This window comes from Sturnus vulgaris, chromosome 8 (genome assembly GCF_052056855.1).
Source record: "Sturnus vulgaris isolate bStuVul1 chromosome 8, bStuVul1.hap1, whole genome shotgun sequence".
In the NCBI taxonomy this organism is placed as follows: domain Eukaryota; kingdom Metazoa; phylum Chordata; class Aves; order Passeriformes; family Sturnidae; genus Sturnus; species Sturnus vulgaris.
This window is the reverse complement of record NC_142250.1, coordinates 23,968,197-23,981,311: the sequence shown is the minus strand read 5'-3', so window position 1 is coordinate 23,981,311 and position 13,115 is coordinate 23,968,197. Positions and strand designations below refer to the sequence as shown.

At 38.7% G+C, this 13,115-nt stretch overlaps 1 protein-coding gene across 2 annotated transcripts in view; it reads left to right on the top strand.

Moving 5' to 3' along the window:
* Positions 1-9,707, top strand: part of LOC106858981 (gamma-aminobutyric acid receptor subunit pi-like) — a 45,929-nt gene extending 36,222 nt beyond the window's left edge. For both annotated transcript variants that reach the window (XM_088169180.1, XM_088169181.1), the window contains exons 8-10: positions 2,321-2,473; positions 3,351-3,544; positions 9,045-9,707. In XM_088169180.1, the coding sequence (XP_088025306.1) occupies positions 2,321-2,473; positions 3,351-3,544; positions 9,045-9,359 (662 nt within the window). In that variant the 3' untranslated portion in view covers positions 9,360-9,707. The remainder of the gene's footprint in view (positions 1-2,320; positions 2,474-3,350; positions 3,545-9,044) is intronic.
* The last annotated feature ends 3,408 nt before the right edge of the window (positions 9,708-13,115 follow it).

Sequence of the window (13,115 nt, the reverse complement as noted above, 5' to 3'; positions counted from 1 at the left end):
CTTTTCTACTGAGGTAAACAGAGATACAGTTGAAGGGTACTAACAAGGAGAGGGTGTTATTGTATGGCTGTATTGGCTGTTTCAGAGTTTTCCTTCTTAACAATGAGCTCTTCTAAGGCTGAACCACAGGAAATCCCAGGTGCCTGTGGCACTCTGCAGGAAGGATGGTCTGGTCTCTTCACTCCCCTTTGCTGAGCACGTGGCAACACATCCTTCCCTGTGGTCAGCACAGCAGCACTACACAAACAGCTTTTGTGGAGTATTCACTTCTCTTTCCCTAAATGTGCTTTGTGCTGTAGGCTTTTGTTGCACAGACTCAGTGCTTTTCCATTGCACTGTGCTCATTTCAGAGCACAGATGAGTGCAGACAGACAAAGTAAGGTCACACAGTCATCTCTAAGTTTTTCACTCCTTGACTTTTGAGTGCTTCACTTTGGTCTGCATACACTTAAAATCAGTTTTGGTGAGCAAAATGGCATTTGCTGAAACAGCTGTGTTGGTAAAAGTCACAGCTGTGGTAGAGGTACGCTGGTGTAATGTCCCTGTTTTCAAGTAAAAATGCTGATAATGGTGTAAAAGATGTTTGTACCTCTTGCCTCATGGAGATAGTTTAAGTGTAATGTTTGTACCCTTTCTTTCAGTTGGACACTTGAGGATCTCAGTAAACTGACTTTACAAAGAAGAACCCTAAATACAGTGTGTTTTTACCTTTAGAAGGAGAAAGAACTGACTACCCAAAGACTGTTCAGTTCAGTAAGGAAGAGATGGTCTATGTGGCAGAAAACAAGTCAATATTAGAAATTAGGCATTCATTCTTAGGAAACAGAATTATTTATTGAGAGAAATGGTGGATGCTGTGTGTCTAGATATCCTCAAACTAAGTCTTCATGTCTGTGTGAAAGGTGGGCTCTATTCCAACCAAAATGATTTAGTTCAAAGCAAGGGATAATGAAGGAAATTTAATGGCTTCTGATTAGGGTCAGACTACATAATCTTGCAATACTTTCTGCTTTAAAAATCCTGTTAAAGGTCTCTTGATGCAATGTATACAAATGCTTTCAAGAATGGAAATTTAGCCATCCATTTTCTCATCTGGGAGCAATAAGACATTTCTTGGCAACCACTGCTTACACTTCAAGCTTTTTAAAGTGCTCTCCTTTGTGTCTCACAGCACACCTGAGGGATGCACAAATAGCCTGTCTGTGCCTATATAGTTGTTGCTAAAGTGAATTCACTGTTCTATAGTTCTGACCTGACTCTCAGCAGGCAGTATTGGAAGCAAACACTGGTGCCAGAGAATAGGTTTTGCTTTAAAATAGCAGAAGCCAAAGCTGTCTGACTACAGAGCATTAGTCTCTCACTGATATTTCACTGACATGCAAATGGCATTGAAATGGTTTTGTAAAAACTTAATAACACTTAATTTGCAACCTGGAACTTCAGAACAAGAAGTCATTTCTGCCCATTAAAAAAGCAAGATTTTGTTTTCCTATAATGCATTGAACCTATAACAATTTCAGGTCGTGTGGTTCAACACATTCGAATTCTGCTCAGTTACTGAGCTGGATAAGAAATTCAGGCTTTGCTTATGAGTGTGCTGTCCCCTTATGAAACACAGTTCTGTATTTGACTCTGTGATCCCAAAAGTTCATCTTCTGGAAATCATTCATTTAGAAACAATTTATGCCACAACAGTGACACTGCTCAGAGCAACACAAACACTCTAATGCACTAATACAAAGGAAAAATAGATTGAGGATGCAAAGATACTGCTTGGGTTTAAATGAAATAAAAGAGGTAGGTCAGCAATTTCAGAGCAGGTCCCCTCAATCCACATCTTGAGCAATAGTAAATGAAAACAAAAGAAAAATAAACTGGATGTGTGAGATAGTTAAACCTGCACCACCTTCATGAAATGACAAACCTTACTGCTGTAGTTTGTATAGTAGCTCTCTCATTGTTATGAATAGTGACAGCTAAATCCATATGTGTTTTCAAATTTCCTTGCCTTGTGTTATATAATGAAACATCCTCTTCATGCATTGATGGATTTATTTTTTCCTTCACTAATCCTCATTTAAATATCAATTCAAGGTGTCTTTAATAAAACTGCATATGGTGACTGAATGTTACATATTTGATTGTTTCCTTCAGTTCAGAGTCTTCAATCTGAATTTGTCAGTGCCGTGTTTAATTTTTATAAGCTTGTTTGTTAAGCTCTTATCACACTGTAGTGCACCAAAGTAATGCAGGTTGTTATTTCAAAGATCTTTTCATGAATTTCACCTTCACAATGTTTTTTTCCCTGCTCCTTCCACAGGACGTTACCCAAAACTTGTGTTTCACTTTGAACTCAAGAGAAACATCTTGTATTTCATATTAGAGACATATGTACCATCAATCCTTCTGGTGGTGCTCTCCTGGGTATCGTTTTGGATAAGCCAGACATCAGTTCCAGCCAGGATCTGCATAGGTGAGAAGCTGATAAACCAACCCAAGCCAAGGCTTGGATCATTAAGGTGCCTTCTTTATTACATGTACTTGGCATCCATTTCCTGAAATTGCAAACATTTCTGGGTTTTATGGAGTTAGTTTCTGGGTTTTCCATACTCTGTAAATCATGTGGATTCCCCTTAAAGCCTTGCTATTCTTTAACTAAGAAAAATGCCTTTGGCAGCTACAGGAAGGAGACTTATAGGCAGGGGAAGCTGCTGAAAGCAAAGCAAAAACTGTCATTTTGGAAATAATTTAAACATATTCAAATACATGGCATGCACAGACAATTGTGAGGCTTTTGTGAGGTCTAATGATACATACTAATTAACACATGAATAACAAGAGAATTATAAGAGATTAAATATAATTAATTTCAAATAAAGGATATTCTGAAAGGGAAAGAATGCAAATCAGGTTTGATCAGGCTGCAGGTGGGATGGAAAAAACACTCCTACAGAACAGGAAATAAAGAAGGATTTCACATTGAATGAGGCCAGTGGGCAACCACACTGAGCAAAATGATATCTGAGTATTTTAGAGGGACCTTTTGCATAGATTTGCAGTAATAATGTGTTAATCATAAATATACATTCCATGACATCAAAATCTCTCTCATTTTAATTTCTAGTCTTCTCAGCTTTGCTAACATTTTCCGTTGCTGTTTTTAAGCATTTAAGTTCAGAGTCACACGTTAATTTTGAAAGTCTTCTTCCAAAACCATGACCCATCAAATGCTATGGCATCCTAGGAGTTTCAGGTCTAGGAGGGAAAACTCTCCTGCAGTAGGGCCCTTGCAGTAGAGGCCCTCAGTGCCATCTGTGTTACACTAGAACATATATTTTTCCATTCCACAGGTGTCACCACAGTCCTTACAATGACAACACTGATGATGGGAGCCAGGACTTCACTCCCAAATGCTAATTGCTTTATTAAGGCAATTGATGTGTACCTTGGTATCTGCTTCAGCTTCATCTTTGGAGCATTGTTAGAGTATGCTGTGACTCATTTCTGCACTCTGCACCAACTCAGCTCAAAGGAACTTCCAAAGGTATTTTAATTATTTGGTTGTTGACCTACAAATTGGATTTAAATTACACCTACTAAAAAGAATGAATTCTTTTAGCACTAATGGTAAATGTGTTTAAGGTAGCTTCTTTTTTAGAATTAGAACAGGGAAACATAATAATCTTGAGAAAAAGAAAACATATTTGTATACCTGGAGCTTTTTTGGAAGAGACCAAACAAACTGAAGCACTCTTCCTTCTCTCTTTTGATATGGGCTTCATGGCCATTTATCAATGTTCTGGATGTCTCACATAAACCACAGGCACTATTGTCTCCCAGGCAATAGCATTTACTCACAGTTCAAAAATTAGGCTGAGCTTGGTGACTTGATCCTACTCCAATATGGAAAAAAAAAGAGTTTATCACATTCCATTTATGAAAGCTGCACATGCATGGAACATGATTCAGTCTCCTGGCAGATGTCTTCATGTGCTGGGGGTATCAGGTCCCTGTAGGTTTCTGCTCTCACCTTCTCTTTCAACAGCTGCACCTGAAGTCAGGCTGGGATCCATTTTCCCTTCTGCATCACTACTATAACAGTGCTTTTTGTGGCTCTAAAGAGTTTCTCACAACTCTGAAATACCATGAAATACACTTAAAATGAAAATGGATGAAATCAACATAGGTATTTTTGAGTCTGGTGCTTGCTGAAATAATGAGGACAGGTTCATGAAGAAGTTTTGTCACATCTTCTACCTCTAGTGTATAGCAGTGCTCTCATAAGCAAGGAAAAAGAAATCACAAGGAAGCTGAAAGGTGATTGTCTTGCAGCTTTTAATTATGGAACTGAACCTAATATGCATGATAAAAAAGAAAATTTTAAGCAGCTTATGAAATTTCTGGATTAACAGACAAAAGTAAAACTTGGAAAATGAGACTAAAAGGAAAGGGAAAAAAAAGGCAGAAGTTTGGTTGAGTGCTGTAGGGATAAATGTCTAGAAGAAGGTAGACTGTTAACTGTTTAAGCCAAATAGAACAGAGCATCACAAATACCTAAGCAAAGCTCCTCAACATACTCAAGAAACAGGATATTGAGCTTAAGAGAAGAAACATCAAAACCTTTTGAAGATTGGGCAATATGTGTGTGTATGGGGGGTTATGTTCATTAATTAATATGAGATTTTGGCTGTTTGGATGAAAGACACGTCCTGTAAATGCATGAGAATATGTTAAAAGCTGTTGTTGGGTCTAGATGTGTGGAGAAAGGCTGCAAAATGGCCACAAAGCTGAGCCAGCCCAGTGGGTTTTATGTCATAAAGTCTATCAGGGGATTGTCTGCAAATGGGCAAACACTCATTTCCAATGAGGATTTGAGTGGAAAGCCAAGTGATTTTTGTTGGCAAGGTAACATCAGTGACAACTCCCTGTGAGTGTATCCATCTTGTGAAGTAAGTGGTTGTCATTTTGCTCATAGTGTAGGGGGGGAAAAATGCTGCTTGGAGGTTCAGGTAAGAAAGTAAAGTGTTTCAGTGCTTGGATGATTAAGCATCTTTGGATCTGTGAAGGGCACTTATACTGCCCTTGCCTTCACCTGCCTCTGTCAGATTCCCTTTCATCTGGAGCAGGTACTCATGCTTGCAGAAGGGGTGGGCATGGGAATTTGCAGACTTCAAAAATGTGCATGGAAGTACGTGGAGGTATAGCTGCAAAATGAGAGGGGAAATTTTTGTGATGAACCTGATGACCAAAAGGAGTAGTCTTACACTTTAGGCATGTTTCCTGCCTTCTGCTGGGCATCAGGAGTGGGCGAGCAAGCCAAACACACTTCTTGCCCACACAAAGATAGGGATATAAGAGAAGGAACTATTGTTTAGTCCTAGATAAGGTTCTGACTCTGTAGAATAAAGAAAATGCTTGTCATGTCCTTTTCCTACTGTAGCCAAGGGCAAGCACCGCTTACTGAGCAGGGTGTCATAGAGGGCACACCTGCCTTGTATTTCTCATTTCTTGTAAAAACAAACACATCACAAGGGCAAAAATACCAGCTAAAATCTCATGTCACTGTCTAGCAGGTAGTTAGCAATTTATGTGTGAGTATCGTCACTGTAAATGTGTTGTCCTCATTATCATATTCTCTTGTGGACACAGGTTAATTGGAAATCTCACGTCCCAGCTTGTTATTCCCATATGTGAGCTGATAGAAAATTTGCACTCAGAATTATGTAAATAAACGTAGGAGGTGAAATGGAAATGTCACCCTCTCTCTTGTATAGGAATTAGTTGTACTCACTTGCTTCCCACTTTGCTCTTTGAAGAAGCTGGGCACTGGCATATCAAACCCTTCTGAAGCCCCTGAGATCTCCAGTTTAGAACATAAACTGGTGAAAGAGCTCATCATATCCTTTCTCTTGCAATGTTTCACATCGTGTGAACCAGGACCCACAGAGACACCTTCAAAGCTAATGGCAAAAGCAGAGGAGCCACTTGCTGCAAGGAAGGTCAAGCAGAATGTGCCATTCACATCATTTCCAGAACAACAGGCTGCTTAAAAGGAGAGGCTGCCTCTCCTGAGTTTCATCTCTGTTGTGCAAAGGCATTAATTGCACCCTTTTATGAATCACAGAAATATTCCTTGGGTTTCCTCTGTCTTTTACCTAAATCTCCATCTTTAAGGCAGAATGGAGAACAGTTTGAAAACTGAAAATAATTTTATCAATGTGATGTTCAGCCTCTGTGGTGTTTCTGTGCAAGGTTCATGCAGTCTTTATGAGCACCACTTAAGGTCCACATGTGCAAAGCTCTAGGTTGAAATATTTTTAAACTTGAACAGCTTTATTATCCAGTGAAAGTGACAACTTTCCTCAATTCTGTTGGCTCTTGGATGTCAGCAAACACTTTGCTTAGTGTAAACAGCAACCACAGCAGCAGGTGTCATAGACAGTGCTTTTTGAATGATGTACAGCATCTTTCCTGGATGGTATCAATTTGGTATCTAAACAGAGCCCTTCTTAGTGCCAGCTGCCATTTCCTCATTGGCAGCTGGCATCCAGAAAAAAACCTAGAATGACGTTTAAAATTGGAGCCACATCTGAACATACAACACCATTTCCTTTTTTTTTTATTTAATGTAAAGCAGCTCAGTCTTTCATCATGCTCAGTTCTCCATAACAATCTGGAAAAGTCCCTTGATAAACCCACTCTATAAGGCTTCAGTTTTTTATAAATTAGCAGGTATGGTTCTCTTCTAGACTAGCTCTCTCCTTTCCAAGCTATGTGATACAGCACTTTTGCTGTAAACTCCCCTCTGTTTTGCAAGAGCCCTGCCTTGTTGCACTGCAAATAGAATCCTGTACATATGCACTGCTTATGGTATTTTCTGCTTAAGTAAGAACTGCCCCTTGGGGAGCTGAAAGGAGTCAAGAACAGCCTAATAACACATCAGCCCCCTGGGAACTGCTCACATGCAGTTGTGAGAAAGGAAAAGTGGCACGTACACAATGTCCTTTCATGCTCTGAAATGAAACTAATTCTGAACATCTTGTAGCCAGCCCTACCTGAGAGAAAAATAGACTCCTAAAACTGAGCAATGCCCCAAATCCTGATGGTTTTGAAGTACAGATGTTGTAATGAAAAATGAAAGCAGGGGGGGAAAAGTCAGGACTCTTCTGTCAGGTTCCTTTATTTTATTAACTTTTGAAGTGCTGAGTGCATTCATTAGGCTGTGGCTCTGGTGCCTCATTTCAAGTACCAGGCACTGCTGACAAAGGCTCCTCTGCCATCCCCAGCACTCCCTTCAGCTGCCTGAAATTTTTGAAGCAGAAGAGAGATATTTATAACAGAGTCAGGCCTCAAGTAAAAACTCGAGGTTTGAATTTTAGTACTATCCTGGGGATTATTTAAGGTTCAGACTGGAATTTTATGGATTGATCCTCTTAATGCTTTATAGGCAGATTTTTATCCCAGCCTTTCACTCGGAGGTGTGGGAGGCAGGGTGGAAGATGACCAAGGTTTTTGGCCAGGGTATTTTTAGGCTGATAGGTTGTGTGGAGCTACATTTATCTCTGAAATAAAATATCCCATTTTTTTAATTGAAAGTGGAAAGCTGTAATAATCCCTTTTCTACCACCATTTGTTCTGCTTCACTGATTCACAGCAGTTTGAGACATTGTCCTGACTCCACTTTAATTTTCAAGCGTGTCAGTAATTTTAGATAAAGAAGACTCAAGGCTTGTGCTGTACACATGCACCTTGGGTAGAAGAGCAATTCTATACTGGCATGGAGACTACTTAGGTGGCTTAATGAGCTTTCTTTGACTTTAATAGCTGGGATAGACCTAAATGAGCTTTTTGTCTGGCTGCACATGGGAATGTACGTCTTAACCTTTTGAAAGTTTGTCCTTGCGTAAACTGTTTCTTCTCACGATGCAAATGGGAAAAAGCAAGTTGGTCAGAAGAAACAGATTCTGCATTCAACAGTTCACAAGTAATATTTTTAGACTTGTCTTACATTTATTCCACCTACTGATTTGGGAGGTAATAAAATATCAAGAGAAAATTATAATTATATGTATGCCTACCTGAATTAAAATGACCCCTCCTCAAAGTATACATAATAAGGTTTGGTTCAGATACAAAATTTGAGCCAGTCTTTGTAGCTTGTTTCTCCTTGTGTCTCAGCAATATCCCAAGCCAAACTAAATACCCCAGAAATTCCAAGAAAGTTTCAGAGCTGAAGCTGCAGCTGATGTCTAATCCTGTGTCCTCTGAGCCAGTAACAGAAAACCCACTGACTTCAAAGGGTGAAAATTTAATACATGAACTTTATGGCTCTGAGCCATTTCTAATCAAAGAAACAAAACCCATCAGAAGGCTTATACAACATTCTCCAAAGACCTGTCTTGATGCAGTGAAGCACATAAAAAATATTCTTAACCCTAGCATGACTTTGAACTTAAAGCAGGGGTTTTAGGACTTGACAAGAATCAACTGTGGGTGGGGCTTGTCCCTTTCTATTTTTAAAGTAATTTGATTTTTTAGTCACAAAGTACCAGAATGAAATAGCCAGTTGCACACAAGGAGAGTGTGTTATATCCTGGGGTTTTTGATTTGGGGTGCAACCAGCTCAGCTGGCTGGTCAGGCAGCTCCCCCACCTTCTCCATCTCCAGGCTGAGGTTTGCCTTCACACTTTCTGGGCACTAACCTTTGCCAGCATTTGCCCTGAGCAGAAGGCAGTTTACTGCTGTGCATTTCAGGGATTTGCTGTTATCTTAAGTGAAGTTCCTTGTCCATATTTGAACAAATCCAGATTTGCTTGATAGTCCTTCAAAAGTTTTTGTTATATGGCATTGCTTAAGTCAATGTTTTCCCCATAAATGGGGGCTTTGAGAGCTGAAAGGAGCTGCCTGGAGCATGTAAGAGCTTGTCCTTGAAGTCAAGGAGTGAGACAGAGGAGTCGTCACAAGAAAAATCCCATTTGCTGCAGCTCTAAAGTAAACAGGTGATGAAACATGCACTTAAGTACCTGCGGTTTTGTTCCTATCAGATTATTGATGATGATGATGATGAAGAAGAGAAGAATGGAGTCCTGGCAGCAGTGACAAACAGCTGTAGTGCCCCTGACAACACGAACGAGACTGATTCAAACAAAAGCAAACAAACCAGCATTGACAGAAAAAGGGAGAGAAGCCAACACAGTGTGTGTAGTTCAGCAATGTCAATAATGAGAAGACTTTTCTGTATCTTTGATTGCTTCCATGTTAAAAATCCTTACCACATAGACAACTATGCCAGATTCTCTTTCCCATTATCATTCATCATAATTAATGTACTTTATTGGGTTTATTATTTGTATTTCTAAATAATTTATTTTATAATATTAGTTTAATGTTTAGAAAGTGGGCATGGGAGGGGAAGTCGCAGAAAAATTGAGAAGGTACATTTGGATAAAGGGATACAAATGCCACCTTTTCAAGAGTGTCTGAAAATTCTGTTAACTCATTTTTCTGCTTTTAAATGTCTGTCATCCAAAACTGACTTTGTATTAGCATGCATGTCCCATATAAAACTACTTATCAAAGGCCAGTAAGTCCTTTTTTTATATATTTAATGCTCAACTTTGTAAAATAAGAATTATATTATACTTGTTTCTGAACTCCACGGAATAAATGTAAAAATAAAATGTTGTTTTCCTTTTCTGCTTTCTGTACTCAGTTCCTTCTTGTTTTGTCATAGTCCATACATATTCCAGATTATATAAGAAAATGTTTAATTTCAGATCAACGTGGTTTTGCTACATATCAAGAAACAGTTTTGAAAACATGAGCTAAACACAAACCAAATAATCCTTTCACCTTTGTAAGGTCACAAATACGTGTTAAGATCCCTCTACATCTTTAGGCAGAACTCCCATAGTCATCAATGGCTTTTCTCAGTAAGTGCAGGGCAGACTACAGAAATAGACTGGATCCATAAGGTTTACATCCAGAGAGATGTATTTCCCTGAGCGAGGATTTAGTTGTTCACCAATCCTTAATGGAAAATGGCAATTTATCCTGACGTTTGTATTCTGCTCAGTTAAACTGCCTGGGTAACTACTATGCAGAGGAAAAATTTGATATGCTTAATTTTCAGCTTAGTAAATCCCCTTGAACTGCATTCAGTTAAAAAAAAAATTCACATAAAGGTGGAAAAATTCTTGAATAGAAAAGAAAACCCTGTATGTGTGATAGCTCTTAATAAAATAGGAAAAACTTTACACAGATAAAATGATGACCCACATGAAAAAATGGTTACAGGGGATGAAAAACCAAAACAGTCTTTCCAAGTGGTTACTTCACTGACAGGTACTACAAGCTTGTGCCTTACACTGCAAGCAAGGAAGTTTAAAGGCTTATTATTGTACCTTTTTCCTGACCATAATATATGTATCTGTTGCATATGTAGGTATAAATGTGTGCATGTGCTTTTATGCACTGTGTATCTCGGCATTTCTGATGATCAGACTCATTGCATACATGTAAATGCATTAAAAAGCTCCCCTAACATGGACACTCTTGGACACACCTTATCACCAGGGTGCTGCCTGTGAAGAACATGCTACATAAGAAGGAAGAAAGTGTAAAATACCAGAGTGAGACAGATTTGATCTTGCTCCCATCTAAATCCATAAAAATCACTGCACACTGGTAGACAATTATTAGGTCACTAAAATTCCCTCAGTATTTTTATTTTCTAAAGGTTGACTACTGAAAATTTGTTGCTCTGCTAATATTAGTAATACTTTTTGCCAAGCTTATTGAGGCAATGCAATTTCAAGACCAGTCTAGTGCCTCTTGATACCTTGTGGCTATTCTCATTTTCATATGGAAGTAAATACATTCAAGAAATCAAACTAAGGCTGCCTGTGCTAATGAGCAACAATAAAAACAAAATCTATTGTTTTATTTAACGTTCTGCTACTGCATATTTAACCTTAAACTCTTTATTCAGAATCAGGCTATATGACTTTTTGTTCTTGGAGGTGTAAAACTGGACTCCCAGGTTTTTTCCAATTTTTTTCTCCCATAAGCTTCACAGACAACAAATACTAAATCTTTGTACTTAGTTTCTTAAATCTGAAGTTTACATTGCTCCTGGATCTTTTCAAACAGTTACCTGTCATGTTAACACCAAATTTAGGATTAACATTTACTGCAGGCATAAAGTAAGCATTTAGTTTTTTAGCTTCCAATTAAGTTGGAGACAATTCACCTTACATATTATTTTTAAGCGCTGTTGAAAGTCTGAGCATATTTATTTACAAGTGCACTAGCTGAAAACAGGATCTGTTTTCCCACTGATGTGCTAATTGTAAGTAGTGTTATACACTGAAGTCCCCCATGTTTTCATGAAAGCATTGACTGCACAGCCAGATTATTCATTCTTTTGCTTTGCATAATTCTGCATTAATTGCTAATTTCAAAAATAAAACTTGGTTCGAGATGAATTTGTTATAAAATATGTTCCCAACGGATTTCCAGTGTAGTGTTTGAAGAATGAAGAATGAAGAAGATAATTTGAATTATCCTGTTCAAATAGAGTTTCTCTCCCTGGAAACTCCCAAATCCCATGGAGTCAGTCAGAAAAGCTCCCCTAAGTAAGGAGCATTCATGAACAATTCACTGAACACTACAGCTCAGAGGAAAATTAGAGCTGGGGAAGTTTCTTTCAGTGCTAAAGACCAGGGGCCAAAGTTGAGGCTGCAGGAATGAAAATTACTTTGGTTTCCTATCTGATGTAAAGACCTGGGATTTTTGGCAACCATTTTCTGGTTGATAGCCGAATTTCTGACTTTGATTTTAATGTTTTCCAATCAGACACCTTCTCAGACTTGTAATTCAGAAATGTTGTATTTTGAGACCCCTTGAGACAGACGTACAATGAGGGCCCCAAGGCAGGTGAAGGGGTTTATGACAGGAACTGTTGAAGCATCCTTGTGTAGTTTGCTTTGTTTTTAGCAGGATGTGCCCTGCTTTCCATGGATCCAAAGGCAGCAGCCAGCCTCAGGAATAACTTTCCTTCCTTTGGGGAATATCTCCAAGCCTGGTCTTTTAATTGATTCAGCAGCCATCACACAGGTATTCAAGCATTGTGCAAACTAGAAAAACACCCCTGACCTTAGCAATATCCTTGATATTGTTTTATTTCTTAATGGAAAAGTATTATGAAAATAAAATTCTATGCTGAGATATTTAATCAGATATAATATTTTATTCTTTTTTTTTTTTAATTTTAGACATACGAAGGTATTAATCCTTGCTACCTTTCCTCTTCATCAATTACCTGGTGTTTTTCTGATTCAGCTACCCTTTAGGTAAGTACCTCCTGCAGCCTGCTTACTGTGATGCCAATTGTGGTACTTTAACAGTATTTGAAATATTTCACCTAAATCAAGAGGGAAATACTAAGGAAGGTGATATTTTAGAACAGGTGTTCATTGACCCTCTCATAAAGTGAGAAGGCATTTCAAGTCACTATCAGATAATTTCTTTTAAGACATGAACAACTAAATATCCCATCTGAATACTCCAGTCAACACATATGGCAAACATAAGAGAAGGGAATCCATCTGCTAATCTGAGTACCCATTTTCAGCACAGTGGCCTTGTTTATTAAGAGTGCAACAATAACTTAAATAAACTTTCCTGCTTTGTAAGCCTCTTCGTGTTTTTTGTGCTCATTATTTTAAGAGAACTGTTATGGCTTTTTGCATGGGAAAACATAAGAAGAATGAATAAAAAGATGCCCCACGTTGTTACCCTGCAATTCAAAATGAAATCGCCTAAAAGATTATAAATTGAAGAAAACCCACGTACAGCAAAGCTGAAGACAGAAAAACAGGACAAGAAGCACAAAGAGGTGAATGTTCTGCTAAGAGCCCCTGCCAGTGGCTGGTGCAGCAGTGTCTGGAGCTCCTCTCCCAGGGCAGGCTGAGGTGCTGGGGATGGAGCTGCTGGTACAATTCACTCCGTGCAGCAGTAGATGGAGCTCATTAACTGCTCTTCATCATCATCCAGCAAATGTAAATGGCAAACGCTAGTTAAGGAGGACTCTAGGGAAAAGCTATTACAAGCTG